Raw genomic sequence first — 19,708 nt, 5'->3', positions numbered from 1 at the left:
GTATTGTTACCTCTTTGACACTCATACATTTACCGTTTCTCCTTGAGTTTCTCAAGAACTGTGCAATAATCGGAATTTAAGGCTAATCTTTGATAGTACGTCAAATTTATTCACATTTTGTCTGAAGTTTGATTCTTTTTTCATTGAAAATGGAAACTGAAAAAAACTGTTAAAGGGAAAATTTTACCAAAAAACAGAAAACTGTAAAAGCCACCAACGGATCTTCAACACAGAGAGAATATCCCGTACCCGGACGGTCCCAACTTACCCGTAAACACTAAACAACAGCGAATGGTTCAATGTACATTGTTCTACTCCAATAAAACATGTTATTATATATCAAAGAGGGACGAAAGATACCAGAGGGACAGTCAAACTCATAAATCGAAAATAAACTGACAACGCCTGGCTAAAAATGAAAAAGACAGACAAACAAAAGAACACATGACGCAACATAGAAAACTAAAGAATAAACAACACGAAACTCAAACGATATAAATAAAGATGAATAATGTTGATAAATATGAATGTGTGTTCAGTCACGACGTGTTAGCGTTAACAATAGATTGTTATTCTTATTTTTCCATAAATGTAAAATATGCATACTTATTAGGTAGAAGGAAGAATTTTATATAATAGTGAGTGACTTGATTAGTCATCTGTTTAGACGTCCTTCTTCCTACTTTTTTTTTCTGATCGAAAACTTATATTCAAAATAACAGCTGATTACGGAATAAGAATAATAGGAATACGATTATTTTTTTGAATTCAATTAAGGATTTATGCCAATTATGATTTATAAGGCTTTTATAATACAGATAATCTTAAATTATGGTAAGTACACTTTTCGTGCTTTTCTGGTATCAAGTTAATTGAATCAAGAATAATTGTTTAGAATCTTTGTCCACATTGACGTGTGATTCATTAATACATTCTTCAAACAAATGGGCTTTAACCAGTTTAAAAGTGATAATGCTGACTGATCATTCATGTTATTTCGTTTTAATTTGCATATTTAATTAGATCAACAAATCAAATCCTCAAACGTAAGGCCTGATAACACTACTGGAAATAAATGTAGTCTTTCACAAAATGTAGTTTTCCCTTAAAGGTGCTATAAAAGTATAGGAATGTGAACAAATTGCAAAACAATATAATAGAAGACATTATAAACACGAATAAAAACAACCCTATTATTGGACAAACATTGTATATAGGGCCGGGGGAAGGGATCGGAAATTGATGTTGGGAAGGAATATGCTTTTCAGCTGTTGGTACGAATGCCCTTTTCCCTGTTTTTTTTTACATTTTAAAAGAATCATTTCCTCAGAATGAAGAATATTAATTGCAAACCAGCAGGGATGGGGTAATTAAAAATGTAATGGTAATTAAGTGTAATGCATTACAATTTTCCATGTAATTGAATGTAATGTGTAATTGAGCATTTTTTTAATTACATGTAATGGTAATTTAATTAATTACATTGAAAAAAGCATGTAATGCTCAATTACTTTTGAATTACATTTCAATTACATGTACTTTTATGGTGTTACAGTTAAGGATTTGTGTTTTATAATATAAATTGTAAAATTATATATATTTTTCAAATATTAATATCAATGCTTTTTTAATATATGAAGTCTGTAATTTTTTCTTAAGTTTTTATATATGTTATTTGACCTACAGATCTTTAACTAAATAGATTGATAAGTAATAAACACCTTGTTAAACAAAAACAATAAAATGTGTCACTGTGGAACATCTTTCTGAGACAGTTCATTTAGAATTTAAAATCACTGCATACAATCATTTTGTCAAATTAGTATACACAAAAGGATTCTAGAAATAAAAATTAACAGCTATAAAAACAAACAGCAATTAATCAGATTAAAATGTCCAGGGGCAATGGCACTATTACAGATATTTTATCTAATTAGCAAAATATTGCTAATATTGAGACATTATATACATTGTTTGTGCTAATAATTATTTCAATATTGTGACAAGCACTTTTTTATATTTTTAAAGTAAAATAAAAAAATATTTGAAATTCATTTATAATTTCCTTATTCATATTATGTTTAATTCAAATGAGTTCATTTCTGAGATGTCAAAATACCCCTTGATGTATTGGCAAGTTAATAGGAACAAATTCCCTCTCCTATCAATATAATGATCTTCTAATAAAAAAACGTCCATGTCCTGATCAAACAATATCTTGTACCATATTAGCTCCTGTCGAAAGACTATTTACAATTGCTGTTTTCAGACCAGAGAGATTCAGAATAATTGACAAAACATTAAAATAACTATATTAAATGATTATCAAATGCAACGCTTATACTCTGCTTACATGAAAATTTTACACATGCATTATATAAACATGTAAATTATTGTTAAAAAATATCATGATGAAATGTAATGTGTAATTTAATTAATTACTTTAGTAAAGTAATTGTAATTTATTTAATTACATTTCAAAAACTGTGTAATGTGTAATTAGTGTAATTGAGCATTTTTGCAATGTAATGTGTAATTTAATTAATTACATTCCAATGTAATTGACCCCAAGTCTGCAAACCAGTCTTGGAACAAAATATTTATTTCACCACTTACCATGCTAAGATATTCATTTTCAAAACTTCCCTGGTCCCAACCCCATCTCACACTTATCTTCTTATTACTTTTGTAATTGTAGATTGTGTCTTCCTGTTAACATCATAGCTTAAATGTATCATGCGTATATAATCAGGAGAGTTTTCCAAATCTGAAACAAAATATTGCAATAAAATGATTTTTTATTTATTTTAAATGAGAGTTGAAAAGAAAACCCTCGACCGCCTTTGTCTCCACGTCATTTTCTTATATTAAAACCAAAGTAACATGATATCGAAATTTACAAGGACTACTCAATAAAGAAATACCAATTAAACCTTTGGTATTTGATGATAAATATATTAACTTCCTTATTGGATATTGAGTACATTGCATTAATGGTATGATAGAGGGTCCACATTTTAATTGTTCAATTTGATCATACACATGAAGATGCAAAAATTAATCTAAACAGTATCTCCTTAGTCCGTACTATATCAGTTAAGGGGGCTCGCGGGTCTAAATCAACTTTTTTTTCTTATATAGGATTTTGCTATATTTTTCTATGATTAAACTGTATTTTAAACTTATAGAAATATTAAATAAAAATATGGAGTCATCGTTCATTTAAGCTCACAATCTGCCTCCGAAAGAAGCATACATTTTTGTTAATGTCCTTTTTTCTGTTGAACTAATAAAAGAAATATTGGTAATATCGAAATAAAAAAGAATTAAATTACAAAAATTGCTTTAATTTTACAATTATTTAGTTTAGTTTATGTACAGCTTGTTTGAAAACAAAAATAAAAAATATAGGTCACCAATGAGTTTAAAAAGATATTTCAATTTAAACGTAAAAAAATTACATTTTTGCGCCAAAGGGAGATAATTTGGAGCTTTTGCAATTATATAAACATTTTTAAAGTTATCTGTGACCAAACCAAATCGATTTTTGTACCATGTTATAAAGTAATAACTAATGGTGTAATAAATAAAATTTGTAAGGAAAAAAACAAATGTTTAATTTTTTGCTGAATTTTTTATACCCTTGAGCCTCCTTAACAACCACCATCAATGATAAAAGATTTTACTACTTGTCTAAGTGTCAAGAACTGAACGTTTTATTGAAACAAATAGAACATTTGAAAAATATAAAAAACTACAGATTTTATAAAGAAATACATCAATCAGAATAAAATTCAAATGGACATATACCTATAAAAAACACATTCTCGCAATAAAATTATCGACGGTTAGACTGCTATATTTAAATATTTTATTTCAATAGAAAAATATAACAATAAGATAGAATTGTTAGCTGAAAAAGAATTCAAAAACTAATGTTTACGATGAATTTCTAAGTAGTAAACAATTGAGATACCAGTGCAAATTCATTAACGGTTTTTATTGATTATCCAAAAATGACCGTCGTTTTGTGGTTGAACATTTAATGAAATATCAAGATACCAAATAATAGTTTTTGTATTGCAGAGGCTTTCACTAGAGAGGTTCATATGACAAATGTATCAGAAATTCTTGGTACTGATGGTATCAAATTGAGATGTTTATATACCAAAGATCCTGCTGACCAAGTTTCTGGCATAAACTTCCTTGCCGAAAATGATTCAACAGAAACGTTTGTCAATATAGCAGAATCTTCAGTATTTTCGCCTTATACAAAGTTACTACCTTATGGTGTGTATCTATTTGGTAGTGCTAATATTACCAAATTGTCGGATTCACAATCAGAAGTTGTTCTCACATTTAATGACCTGAAATGTAAACACGAAAGAAACTACAAATGCACATTAAGTGTACACCAAGCTGCACCAACTGATTCAGCGCCCATGGACATATTTGTAAGAGGTAAGATGTAATAATTAGCATGAGCATAACACTACCCTCGTGAGACAAAACAAACCACAAAAGCTGATGCGTAAAAGCTCTAAATTTATAATGACAAGTGCATGCCTGTATCAAGATTTTACTTTTTTCTTTAAAAAAAATCTGTTTTCGATGATTTGATGAACGACGAAAGAAGATTGTAGTTATATCTGTTAGGACAAAGCAATGAGCTAGAAGGGGTCCCCTATAACGAAATGTTTAAAAACTTGAAAACTTAAGGCATGTTTAAATATTCATATACCAAACTCAATAGTTTTCGGTGTATGTGTTGTTGTTTCTTTTCAAAACAAATAAAAAAATAGACTTCGGCATGTTCAGGGTCATCCAATTTTGGTCTTTTGTTTTATAAACATAATTATGAAGAATATTTTGAAAAGGTGTTGGAGTTCTTTTCAATTATTTCTTGTTTTGATTCTAGCAAAGGAATTATTAGTTTGCTTGAATTTTGTATGCATAATACGCTTTCAAGATTCACATGTTGTACTTGTTCGGCTTCATAAATATTTTGATATGAGCGTCACTGATGAGTCTTATCTAGACGAAACGCGCGTCTGGTGTACTAAATTATAATCCTGGTACCTTTGATAACTACTTGTATCTATAAATGTTGAATTTGTTAAGACGGCTTTGATATCACTAAATTGCATGTATCTTGCAGTTCCACCTTCGACACCCGACAAAGTTGAAATAATTAGTACACTCAGTGATGTTTCAACTACAACTGACACACCACGTGTTTACATTTCAACATCGTTTGAAACAGAAAGTGTAACTACTTTTATACCCAGTGAATCAAAAAGTAATTACTCTTCTGCGCTTACCGAATCAGAAAGTGTGTACACTTCTTTACCCGTAGAATCAGAAACGTTTTCACCTTCTACATCATCAGAAATAGAACGTTTACACACTTCTACGCAGTCTGGAAAGAAAAATGCAACAGATATAACACCACTTGGAAGCGACAAGAACCCGACAACTTCACCTCAAAATTTTGGTTCAACAATCGGTGATAACAATTTAACTTCTACTACCAACTTAATTTACAACACATCATCTGGCAATGAGCCGACAACTGTCTCACCAAGTATAGTTGAAGGAAAAAATGTAACAGTACGATGTTCTGGAAATGTTGGGAAACCGGCAGGAATATTTATTTTTAAAAAATTTCGCAAAGACCATACACCTTCAATCGATTATGATGCAACGACGACTGAAATAGTGGAGATTCCAGGAAACTGTTCATACTATCGTACAAGTTACTTGACATTTCATGTAACTGCTGAAGACAACCTGGCAGTGATACGATGTGTTGTTAATTCACCTTTAGCAGAAAAGGAAATGTATTTAGATTCAGAACCATTAGAAGTTAAATGTAAGTATACGATGATTTGTTTATGAAAATATCTAATTGCAATATAAATGAAATGAAATAATCCGGAGAACACATGAATTAAATTTTCATCGTAATAAAAAAAAATCGGTAAGTCAATACATTACCATCTGTCTAAATCTTGTAAGAGAAAAGTGTAACTTTTAACTAATAAGAAGGAAGTTATAAAATTGTGTTAGTTATATCGGATTACTGTATCATCATAACTTTTCCATCACTTATGATACTTTCTGAAACACGGATGCCTATTTCAAGTCACCTATACAACATACATTACCTATCAATTGTTTGTTCAAATGTCTATAAACAAATAATTTCTATTATCGTAATACTATTTTAACGTGTTTTTTTTAACATAAAGCATTCATTTCTAAGTATGTTATGTATGGAACATCTATGATCTGCTTAAATTCGCTTCACAGTTTTCCTTAGGTTTGTTAGATAGATAAATAGATACTTTATTCTCTAAAAACTAAATACAAGTTTACAGAGAAACATACAATATAATTACAGATCCAATAGTTGAGGTAAACAAATACAGTATTCTTAAGATATTTCAAAAGTACACAATTATGATGTTAGAATTTGTAATGCAGTACATCAAGTACGTGCTAGAGCGGAATCACATAGCAATTAGTATCTCATTTGTTTGTAAAATAAATGAACGGTTGTTTCTTTAGATATTCAGATATGTGTAATACATGTTTTATACCCTAGCTGTATTGACAAAACCTTTTTGAACTTTTAATCCTCAGTGCTGTACATCTTTATACTTGTTTTGACTTTCGAACTTTTGTATCTGGGCGTCACCGGTAAGTCTTGTGTGGACGAGGCGCACTTCTGAATTTTAAACCTGGTGCTCTTTGTTAGTATTATTTGTGTGTTTCTTTGTCTAATGTGTTCACCTATTTATTTGTATTGTAGTCCTGTAAATTTATATTGTCATTTAATATTATATATAGCATTGCCATTGAAGCGGGAGGTTTGGCATGCTTTAAAAAAATGTCCTGTACCAAGTCAGAAATATGGCCATTGCTAAACTATAGTTCGTTTCTGTGTGTATTACATTTTAACGTTGTTTTTCCGTTGTGTCGTTTGTTTTCTCTTATATTTGAGTGTGAATTCAAATTACTATAAGACGTGTCACGGTCATTTTCTATCCCAAATTCATGTATTTGGTTTTGATGTTTTATTTGTTAATCTCATCGGATTTAGTCTAATGCTTAGTCCGTGTCTGTGTGTGTTACATTTTAATGTTGTGTCGTTGTTCTCCTCTTATATTTAATGCGTTTCCCTCAGTTTTAGTTTGTTACCCCGATTTTTTTTCTCACATCTATTTACGAGTTTTGAACAGCGGTATACTACTGTTGCCTTTATTTATGACCTTTTATTGACTTGCGACAAGCATACCTTCTGAAACTTTTCATTTTTCGTATTTAACATGCTAAATGACCAAATCCACCTACATATACCCAATCCTATATTTGGAGGCTTTAATTTGATATTTGAAATGTACGCTTTATAGATTTTTTTATATGCGACAACCTTACCATATAACAATTTTCCATGTTTGCAATGCTCCCATCTTCTTTTTTTAGAAGAAGAAGAGGGTTGATCTTTTTTAATGGATCTCATTTAGATGTTCATTTTCATATTCCACATGACCCCATTCAAGTTTAAAAACTGATCCAATATTAATTTTATAAATAGTATTCATGCTTATATAGTAGACGAAAGGCAATAAAAAAAATTGAAAACTTCAAACTACTTATTTTCTTTGTAACTAATCATATGTATTTGATATCATCTAGTCAAGCATATAATCATGTTAAAATCTACAATTGTCAGCATATTGAAATTTCAAGCAGTTGTGGATTCTTAAATTTGAATTTTACTTCCCCTCCTTTTCCACACAAACACATAAAATGACCCTGGCTATATCCAATCTGCACAACAAAAAGAATTCTACAGATAACGTTTAGCACTGTGACAAAAATATAATACAATTCCAAAGACCAAAGTCAATAAGGTCACATTGAATAATCAAATATATGATGCAATGCCAAACTTGAGAATCGGCAGTCGTATGTATATATCCTCCAAATCATAGGACGTCATATCCGGTTGCATACGGTTTCGAGTGAACATTTGTTTTGTCAACTTCCATTGATGATTATTGTCTTATATGCAATGAAATGTTATGTGAAATTTTTTCACAGAACCGGACAATATAACACTTTACCTATGCCAGTTATTGCGTGATTTAAAACAAAGTTAATTTCTGCAAACTGTTGAAAATTTAATAAAGATTATCAGGGGAAATCAATATTGTTATTTGACCTTGTAGAGATAGAGGATTACCACCATTCAACCCACTGCATCTTTCAAATGTCAAAAGGACAAAGTCATAGTACGCTTTAAAGATCATCATTACCTTGACACTAACATCAAATAAAGAGATATAAGAAGATTTGGTATGAGTGCCAATGAGACAACTCTCCATCCGAGACACAATTTGTAAAAGTAAATCATTATATATCAAAGCATAGGCTTCAGCACGAAACCTTGGTTCACAACGAGCATAACATAAAGTAAACGCTCGTTACCATCATGGGCACATATTTCGCTAGTTAACTTCGATTGCCGCTTTTACGAGGTCAACATGAAAATTTCTAATGTTTACCTGAGTAAACCTGCGTATACTTTGTGTCCGTGTTGTCAATAGTAAGCGGGAGTATACAACTGATTTCACAAGCTATTTTTACGTGCACTTGAAAGTAAATGCGCGTTTACTTCTCGCTTTAAATATTTTTGTAAACTATCAAATAAACTTCGTCTTTATTCGTTGTCTTTTCTTTAATTTGGTAATATTGAAAAAAATTAAAAATTACGTACACTAGTATGTGTTTAAAATTCAAAAACAACTTTAACTCAAAGTATTAACTTTTATTAATTGCAAAAACAACTTGCATTAATGCTCGTTTACTACAAACAGTAAAAGTGCGTTTACATTTACAAAAATAGAACATCGCCTTTGTTCTAGTTATCGAGGAATTAAAAAAGAGCGTAACGTTTTGTATTTAACCGACCTTCATTGTCAATTTCTATGATGCAGACTTAACTGTGTCTGTTGTATCCTTTATCTCTTGTTCGATGGGATAGATGCTTTCAACATAGTCACCAAATTTTGAATTAATTAGAGAGAGAACAAAGCGAAAGTAAACGCACGTTTACTCTTCACGAAATACGAAAACACGCCGTTTTTGTGTTAATGCCGAGGTACTTGTTTACTTGTTATATCTACTAAAATATCGGAGTATTTTTATTTTTTATAAAGATTTGCAAAATTTGGCACTCTATTTTTCCTACCACACTAAAGTGGGATATTGTTTTTAATGCATTCATTTTAATACGCCCTACGGCTCATTTAGAATATGAAATAAAACTAACTTTAGTCTAATTCATCTAAAATATTACTGTAACTGCATAAAGGAATATACAAATATTTTAGTTTATTTGGTGCTTCCGATGAAAGCGCCAAAATTAAACACACAAAAATAAAGCAAACACTAAAGATTGAAACACAATATTCGAGGACCGGTACGACTATTTCGTGAGGTAAGTTGTTTGGAGGAAATAATTTATTTTATTATATAATTAGTAGAAAATACAGATAAATTGTATGTGTAATACAATCAATGGCAACCGTGCTGTATCAGCCACCCGTGTTGATATCGATATCAGCAGGGTTGCAAAAGCTTTATCACACCTTTAATCTGTATGACGTCACGTCATCGATTGCAGTCACTGTTTCAAAGGCATTATCAAATCCCTAAACTGTATGGCGTAATGTTAAACCTATAATCTGTATGACGTCATTTTAAACCTCCTTATCGTATGATGTCATGTCACATAAAATATCTACTTGAGGTATATGTATATAATAAAGTGTATATGATATGGCTTTTTCAATATCACACACCGTATCAACCCTCAACCAATATAATCCCCCGAGCAGAGCTCTTGGGATTATATTGGTGTCTCGGGTTGATACGGATGCGATTTTGAAAAAGCCATAAGATATTCTCTATTTATTTTAACTTCCTTTTATTTCATATAATTCTATAGATAGCCAAATCTGCAAATAAATACCGAGTATAATTTGTTTTGTGATTTTACTTTTTGCCAACAACACTTTATATAATTTTTATATAATTGTCAATTTTTTTGAAATTGTTAAAAAAAAATAACACAATATGAATTTGTATTCACAGATGTCATAAATATACCAGGCTTTTGCTGCTTAGACACCGTTTTTGTTACTAGAATATAAAAACTCCTTGTAATCCTTTAACTTATTTCAATTAAAATGTACTGCCAGAGGCATAATGATTCAAATTTAATTCCTTGATCGTTAATCATTAACATGATTAATTTAATATGTAGTTGCAATATTGAATGAGATAATAATTAAATCTTATTTCTTATGATTTCTGTAAAAAAACAAAATATCTATTTAAAATCACTTTTTTTTGCGTACAACCCCGATATGCGGAATTATTTGCAATTGCATTAGTATCCGATTCCTTAATTTAGTTACTTTGTCGTGTTTCCATTTTGTGTAGGTAATTAATATTTTGTCAATAAACATAAACGGGTAAATAAGGGCAATTTTGAATGAGCACGCACACTTATATTGGTCCAAAATTAAAAATATCAATTTGGCGAAGCACCATAATTAAACACACCAAAATAAAACACATGCCTTTTGAGTGAAAACCACGAAAATATCCTGACGCAAAAATTTCTAAATTTACGGTATGAAGAGACTTTTTAAATAATTTGATCTGTATATTTCTTAACAATATATATTTAAAGAAGGATCATCTTGGACCAATTAAATAGCAATTGTTATGAATATTATATTCAGTGTTGAATAAAATCACAACTTTATATGCAATAATTCTCCCCTGACTCCTTAACTTTGGAAAGATTCGTCTATTCTGCTATTCAAGAAACCCTCTTTAATTCTTTATGTATCACATATTGCCTTATAGTTTTGACTCCATATTTTCAGATAACGTGAGAATGCCAACTGTAACAAAGCATCCTAATAAACAAATATATATAGTAAGTGTAGATACTTCTATAACATTGACGTGCAAAAGTGACGGAAATCCTAAACCCATCTATCATTGGTATAAAGATAACCATGATGATAACATTAGCACTGCTGAAAACTTTACTCTTAGGAACATAAATACAACAGACAGCGGGATATATACTTGTAATGTCAGCAATACCATCAATGGCCTTACCTACACAGACGTTGCTTCAATGGAGGTCAATATTTTAAACGAAGGTAACCTTAATTCATAAAGTAATTGCAAAGGTTGAGTGTTTGCACCCTTAAAAAGCTATATATACATATTCCGGAACTCAGCTTACTTAACCATGTGGAACACTTAAGAAATGCCTATTTTATTTTTGTTCTGTCTATGAACACATAACACATAACATCAAAAATGTGGATCTCGCTGAATAACCTGCGTATCAAGCTATTCATAAGTGTGCACTACATTTTATTTTGGTATTGCGAGTGTACGGAATTATTTTGCCGTCATTCTGGTTGATGTATTTTAAATTCTTTTTTAATGAGTTAATCACGACAAAACTTTACTTCACGATTACATGACAAAATCATATATATGAACTGATAAACCAAACACTTTTAGTCAATCTGAAGACGTGTAATATGTTACAAAATTATAACATTGTATGACAATTTACAGTATCAACACAAAGGGGACAATAGAACTATTTATAAAAAAAATTGAAAGGGAAATCAGTTTGGGGTGAAATAAAAACTGTTTACTAAAAACAAACATTGCAACACACAATCCTGCATTTTACACATGTTACAGTGCTAATGTCGTACTAAAGTTGAAGGATTTACGTTGAATATAGTTCTTTTTTGATCAGTGTAATCAGTTTTAGAACATCACATTATTTGTAATTCTTGTACCTTTTGATAGCTATTATGTGTGTGTTTCTCTGTCCTGTATATTCTCCCATTTATTTGTATTGTATTCCTGTCATGTAATGTTGTTATATTTAACATTGCCATAACAGCGGGAGGGAAAGGGGGGTATGGTTAGCCACAACACCAGGTTCAACCCACCATATTTTCTTTAAATGTCCTGTACCAAGTCAGGAATATGGTCATTGTTATATTATAGTTCATCTCTGTGTATGGTGCAATTAGTGTTGTGTTTCTGTTGTGTAGTGGTTCTCTTCTTATATTTGATGGTTTTTTTTCTGAATTTTAGTTTGTAAGCCGGATTTGTTTTTTTCTCAATCGATTTATGAATTCGAACAGCGGTATACGACTGTTAACTTTATCAAAGTGTTTATTTCAAAGGTGATACAAAATACACAACTCTAAAACAATGAAGTACTTTCATATAACAACTTCTACATGTATGCACTATCCTTTTCATTTAAGATATACTTATAAGTTGACCTACAACACTTTATATTGATGTTTTTATAAATATAGCTTTCATTTTTGAATTTGTAGAAGTTGATAGAGCCAAAATAAGAATAGTAACAATAGTAGACTAAATCAACTTTTGGTATCTTCAAACATACATATTAATTTTACTTTTGTATTATTTTTTTTTTTTTTATTATCAAAGCTGATAAAACAACAACAGAATCTACTTCAACGGGCAGTTCTTCTGGCGCTAATGATATAAACGAAAATTCAAGTGGGAACGTAGGTATGTATTGCTTTTTCTGAAAATTGGTGTTTTTTTAAAATTAATAACCAAAACTATTTTTTTTTCTCTCACATAGTTCTTTTATGAATGTGAAATTGGAAATAAGTTTCTGTAAAGTGTATCAATTTTACTTGTTTGGCTTTATAAATATTTTGATATGAGCGTCACTGATGAGTCTTATGTAGACAAAACGCGAGTCTGGCGTACTAAATTATAATCCTGGTACCTTTGATAACTATTACAATTGGTTTTTTTTTTAAATTAAAGTTAAAACATTTCGGTTACGTCTTATATTATGATATATTCAAAACACTGCTGAATTTACTGATGAAAAGTATAGTATTACCATTTCTTTTTACAAGTCTTTTGACAACAACATATACTTTAATGAAGGCTGAAAATGTGATGATGGACTTTACTATTTGGCAAATATTTGCATATTTACCTTTAATCCATGTATTCGGCGATCCATTTTTACAAACCATACTATCTACAGTTTCATTTTATTGTTGTAGGATCATTCATGTTTTAAAAACATGTTTGAAAGACATCATTGTAATTTGTTTGGATCGTCGGAAATCTAATTTTACTTAGTTTTGACATATCAGTGTATTCTTTTGTTTAATGCTTCATTTATATTTGTATTTGGACTAACTCACTAAATATAATATGTTTCAACTTACGAGATCGTTTTATTATTACTTCCATCATCACAAGCAAAAACAACTGTACAAAGAATCACTTTTACATGTTTGCCCAATTATATCAGCGTAACTCTCTTAATCGCAAAAAACTAGTCCAAATGATTAACAGATTTTCTTGGTAATTAGGTACAAACATTGTAAAAAAGCTAATCTGTATTTAGCTTCGTCTTTATCTCCAAATCCAAGTTTTGTAGGCTAAGTAAGGTACAAGGTATACACAACATTATATATTAACAATTAAAACATTTTAAAATACTTGCATATATAATCTTTAAAACAGTAATTCATTTCTTTTGTAGGGCCAGTTATTGGTGGTGTTCTGGGGGCTGCAGTTTCCATTATCGTGATTATCGTTATAACATACTGTGTCTTTAAAAGTAGAAAGTAAGGAATACAATTAATTTTGAAAAATATTTCGTCAATGTAAAATACTGTGACTTGACTGTTAGTGTTGCTCTCGACCATATATTGCAACCTATTCTGATCAAATTGTTATTCGTTTAATAAACCAAACTGTTCAACTGGTAAAAAGTTTGGAAAAACTGCTGTAGAAAACCACAGCCAAGTCGTGAAAGTCCAATGTGATAACATAAAGCATACTTACAATCATATTTGTTCGTTTTCATTGTGGTTAAGATTGTAACAAATGCTCACGGCGGTATCTCTATTTGTGACATTTTAATTTGTTTGTTCGCACATTGTTGTCAACAATAGAATTTGATGCGACTGTCATACAAGTGAGAGGTTTAGCTAGCTTAAAAACCAGCTTGAATCCACCATATTCTACATTAAAAAAAATCATGTACCTAGTCAGGAATATGACAATTGTCATACATTCGTTTAATGTGTTTTAGCTTTTGGTTTTGCCATTTGATAAAGGCCTCTCTGTTTTGATTTTTCCTCGGATTTCAGTATTGTTTGTGATTCTACTTTTTTTATATAAGACTTTAATTCCATTTCAATGTTGTTATAAAAGATCAGCTTGATAGTGTTTACAGACATTTAATTGTTATTATCAAAATAGTGTACATAGTTTATCTAGACTGTTTTTATTTTAAAGGAAGACGAGCGAAACTTTATTACAAAGTGAGTCAGAAAGTTTCGATGTATCTGAATCCAAATCAAATGCCGAATCTATGACTGGCAATACTGATTTTATTGCTATGGAGAACGGTACGAATAAAACACAAACAGTGAATAATGGACACGAAGTTGTAAGAGAGCATAATGAAGAAAACTTAAGGACACAAAAGGAAGGGGAACAAAAAAAGAACGAATCGTACGTATACCAATGTCATCAAAGGGAATCTAATTTGCAATATCACTTTGATATCCAATTTATTTATCGTCAATTCATAAATACTTATCCCTGAAAATTTGCATTGTCGAGAAAAGGTTGTTTTCGCAGTACTTCCAGTGACACTTAGTAACACGTAACATATGATTTGCAAAGAAAAGTTATTTACTAGATCATGGCTTATCTACTTTTTATGATATATTTAGAAATTCATCACTTCAACCTGCTGTATATGCTGACATGAACGAAGCAACAAAGTTGCAAAACAAGCAGCAAGACACAGAAACCATTGAGTTAGCTGTTAAACAACAAGAATGCTCGACTGTGGAATCACAGGAAGCAACTAACGAGGAGGTTGTAGACAGAAGTCACATAGAAAACGAGGATGATGAGCATTTAGATACGTCGAATATTTCAAGGTATGTAATTATTAAAAGGCATATCTAAATTTTCTGCTTCACCGTTCACTTATTCAAATAAATGATACACAGTGCAATAGAAAAAAATTATGGTACGATTTAGCAATGCAAGAACTGTCCATCAAGTGATTGACACAGATGTAAAAATGTTAAATTGCAGATGCTCATATGTAGATACTTTTATGAGACTGATTTACAAAATAATTTTTATTATACTTAAGGCAACCTCACACAGCCATCTGCAGAAAAGTGATCTTCCTTTAAAATGCTGTAGATAATGAAGAAGAGAAAAAAAACTTGCCTTAAAATTGTGAAAAAAGTAACAAATTTTCATCAATTAATATAAGATTGTAGAAAAATAGAACATCTTCGACTTTTTTTAATTATTCAGTTAGATGCATAGTTTTACTTTCTTTCAAGTAGTTGACACATACATTTTATTTCCACTGTTTTTAATCAGATCAGATATTAAGCAAAGACCAAACCGACATCTAAGATGCATGGGCTCAAATTTCTATTCAAGTCAGGATTATGACAGTTGTTATCCATTCGTTTGATGTGTTTGAGCTTTATATTTTGCCTTTTGATAACGGACTTTTCGTTTTAAATTTTCCTTGGAGTTCGGCATTTTTATTTTTTATTGTTTTTCTCTCTGCATTTAAGATATGTTTTATGTGAGTTTTTGCAAAATTAATTTTCTCTTTTACAGTCAACAAAATAGAAATAGTTATACTGAATTGTCAAACCAGACAAGCCAGACAGGATGTTACAACACCCAAGCATCAGAAGAGGATGAAAATCTCAAAGTAGCAACAGTGTCACCTACAATTCATTCGTCAGACATCTGTCAAGACACCGAACAATCAAATCAAAATTTTCATAGCCAATCGACAGAAGGGTACGAAAATATCATAGATAAAGATCAATCCGATACACTGGAAGATGATAATTCGCATCGAACAGCATTGTAAAGTCAATTGGATTTCGTTAGAGGTTGCCTATTACAAAAGATAAGCTCATGTTAATATGCAAAATATCATTTAAGAATAATAAATAGTTTGACATGCAAGATAAAAACTGTGTAGTTAATCTCTGTCGTTTGATTTTGTTCTAATTAGCTTAAATCATTAAACCTTATTTCAATGAAATTATAACTATACATCAACAATAACATTTGACACAGGTAAATGAAAATAATGTTGCTGTTAGGTATATGTGTACAAAAAGACTGCCTGATGATATCTTAATTAGATTTCCGGTAACTTGTATTTAATATGTGATATGTAAATATGTGTATTTTGTGTTCTTATTGCGCATTTAATTAGCGTCTGATTGTATTTTGAACTAATAGTTAGACAGTTCTCTTTTTTATAATTAGCCATATATCAAACATTAATAAAACTTACTTATATCCTTTTTAGCGTTTTTATATTTTTTTGCAAGCAAAAGGTGTATTAATATTATAACAAGAGGCTGCCAGAGTGACAACAATGCGGATATATTTATTTGTGTCCTGGCATTTTTCAATATCACAAGAACCATAAATGTTGAACGGTGAAAGTGAAATCGTCAATATCAAATTTAACCTCAATTTTGTCTTCAGAAACACCATATTAAATTTGGAAAGTTTTAGTTGAATGGTTCATGAGTAAATGCAACAACATGACTGGAAACAAAATTTTTTCAATCTTTCAGGAACCTTTACTCCTGAACAGAAAAAGTTAGAGTACTAAATTTTACCTCAATTTTGTCATGCGAACGACATATTCAAATTTGAAAAGCTTGAACGGTTCATAAGTAAATACACGGAAACCACTGGAAACACCATTTTTCAATCTTTTAAGAACCATGATAACTCCTGAACAGTAAAAGTCAAAATCGTCATTATTGAACTTGATCACCATTTTGTCATCAGTAATAACATATTAAAATTTTAAAAGCATTAGCTGAACAGTTCATGAGTAATGTACGGACAACATTTGGGGACAACCCGCCGAACACCCCAAATCAATAACCGACATTTTTGTCACAAAAATTCGGTTAAAAATTGCATATTAAGTCTTAAAATCGATTACACGGAAATCTTATTAGAGGTGTTTGAAAAATTATAGCACATGAGGTTCTTTGTCTGCTTGTATAACGTTAACTTTTAATCGGTACCTTCGGTCCCATACATAATTTGGTGCTTACAATTCTAAAAAAAAGTCTATTTGAACCTTGAACTGAACTTAATCTTGGGTGATGGTTCGGATATGAAATAAGAAGATGCAGTAAGATTTGCATTAGGATCTTAATCCACCAAATGACGTGGACGTAAGGAATTATAAATCATCGTTGGCTTTTAACAAAACACATACTTTATATAAAGGCCCTCCATTTATTTTATTTAAATTCAACTGAATGCCTACATGATTAAGGTTCATATTCATATCATAAGCAATTCACATTTTTAGAAGAAGAAAAACAGAGTCATTACATGAATAAATAGATAAAGATATATAACTCTAATTTTCCGATTTAACGATGAAATACAAGGTTCCTTTATCTCGTCTAAAAGTACCTTTGACTTAAGGTTCATATTCATATCATAAGCAATGCACATTTTAGAAGAAAATAACCAAAGTTATTACAAGAATGAATAGATAAAGATAGATAACTCTAATTCAACGATTTAACGATGAAATACAAGGTTCATTTATCTCGTCCAAAAGTAACAAATTATATTTCAAAATAACGATTATTATTTAAAAACAAATAAGTAAGCAACATCAATTTTTAAATCAGATCAGTGTCATTACATCGACGAGGTGTTGAATAAACTTAGATAAATGTGATTTAACAAGAAAATACCTTACCGATATTCATTAAATAAACTCATCATAGATACCAGTAGTAAATTTAGTATACGCCAGACGCGCGTTTCGTCTACAAAAGACTCATCAGTGACGCTCGAATCCCAAAAAGTTAAAAAGGCCAAATAAAGTTAAACTGAACAAAAATGGAACTAACCTTTCAAATTAAAGTAATGTCATATTGAGATATATGTTTGAAATGCTTTAGCTTAAGCACCAAGTCTTCATTGGTAATTATGAAACATAAAACCTTATAGGCTTTACATATGTTTACTTTAAAAAATACATGTTTACATGTAGAAACAATAATCGTATACTACTTTGGTGAAAATAAAAAAGTTTAAAGGTCACCGTGCATGTTTTCGAGATATTAGCCATTGAAATTGTGGCAGGAAAATATTCTCTCTTGACTTTTCATAGCTTTATCATTGACAAGTTTAAGTTCGCAAAAACTATTAGAAAATAATAAAAGAAATATACTTTTAAGACTTTTACATATGGCTTATCATTATAAATGTAAAAAATTTATAAAAAGAAAAATGAGGGTCACCGGGCAAATTTTTTCAAGGCATTCAAATGGATAAAACCAGAGGAATCCGAAAATGTGACAAAAAATCCAAAACATAACGCCAGCTTCCTTAATATTTTCTTTCAGTACCTTTTTCAGTAACACTTTGTACTTTAAGTTTTATAATCCTGGTACCTTTGATAACTATTAACCTCTTCGAATTGGACATTTATTTTGCCATAGACATCTGACCATCTCGATTATACCATGGAAGCGTGCACGTGCTCGTTGCAAGTAACGAAAGTTGTCGGTCAAATCTCCGACATTTTTTAAACTAACTACCTATCCAATTTGAAGTTGCTGCTTCTGCTCTGTTCATAGTTCAAATAATGTGCCCAGGTAAGATGGCATGACCTCCTGGTGAATTATCAAGTCACAAATTTGAGCCAGCGTATCAATCTAGTACAAAGAGGTTTTCATTTTCAAATAGTGTTAACAGGTTATCGGTCTGAATATATGCATTAAAGTTTAAACTGGATGTTCAAAAATAAACATTATATCTTATTTTACTAGACTGAACAAAGTGTAAAACGTATTAACACGGAGAGAACACACAACCTTCTGCAAAAAAACTGACAAATTGAATTAAGATTTGAGTCAAACTCACCGGCCACTTACTGTTGATGAACTCTATTAAATACGCCACTATCGATATCCCTTACAAGTATCAGATAAAATAATTGATTTAAAGGTATTTGCTAAGATTTCCAATGATTAAAGTGTATTATTTTGGTCTCCGCACGGCTCAAACAATTAGCAAAAACCAAAACCGCATAATGTGTTATAAACCACCCAAACCTTTGCATAATCACAAAATGTAAGAAAATCAAGCATATACAATTAGATGAGGTTGAACATGTTTGTTGAACTTAAGACATTGGCATAACAGGGTAACAAAACTATTTTACCGATTATGTCTGTTTTGTTCTCTCTTCGTTGTAAAAAAAACGGACATTGAGGCGACTGTTGTACAAGTGAGGGATTTATTGCTATAAAATCAGGTTCAATCTACCATTTTCTACATTTGAAAATGCATGTACCAAGTTAGGAATATTACAGTTGTTGTCCATTCGTTTGATGTGTTTTATCATTTTATTTTGCCGTTTGATTAGGGACTTTCCGTATTGTGATTTTACTTCGAGGTTATGATTATAAAAAAAAAATGATAGACATCAATCCTCTTCCGGCTGATGAAC

The 19,708-nt window shown here is 30.5% G+C and overlaps 2 protein-coding genes across 2 annotated transcripts in view; both read left to right on the top strand.

Annotated features, from left to right (window-relative positions):
• Positions 1–19,708, top strand: part of LOC139489022 (uncharacterized) — a 270,345-nt gene that overhangs the window by 45,484 nt on the left and 205,153 nt on the right. The gene's annotated exons all lie outside the window — the stretch shown is intronic.
• Positions 684–16,508, top strand: LOC139489019 (serine-rich adhesin for platelets-like). The gene is made up of 9 exons (XM_071275060.1): positions 684–834; positions 4,087–4,461; positions 5,159–5,872; positions 10,968–11,252; positions 12,589–12,672; positions 13,676–13,760; positions 14,437–14,655; positions 14,880–15,092; positions 15,802–16,508. Exons 1-9 carry the CDS (start codon positions 783–785, stop codon positions 16,061–16,063), a joined length of 2,289 nt encoding a protein of 762 aa, XP_071131161.1. The 5' UTR covers positions 684–782; the 3' UTR covers positions 16,064–16,508.

This window comes from Mytilus edulis, chromosome 9 (assembly GCF_963676685.1).
Source record: "Mytilus edulis chromosome 9, xbMytEdul2.2, whole genome shotgun sequence".
NCBI classification, from domain to species: Eukaryota; Metazoa; Mollusca; class Bivalvia; order Mytilida; family Mytilidae; genus Mytilus; species Mytilus edulis.
Note: the sequence above shows the minus strand (reverse complement) of the source record. Positions and strands in the feature narration are given on the sequence as shown.

Coding starts and splice junctions, on each gene's coding strand:
- LOC139489019 (XM_071275060.1), top strand. CDS start 783: ATGCCAATTATGATTTATAAGGCTTTTATAATACAGATAATCTTAAAT. Junction 4,462..5,158: donor CATGGACATATTTGTAAGAG/GTAAGATGTAAT, acceptor TGTATCTTGCAG/TTCCACCTTCGACACCCGAC. Junction 13,761..14,436: donor TGTGTCTTTAAAAGTAGAAA/GTAAGGAATACA, acceptor TTTATTTTAAAG/GAAGACGAGCGAAACTTTAT.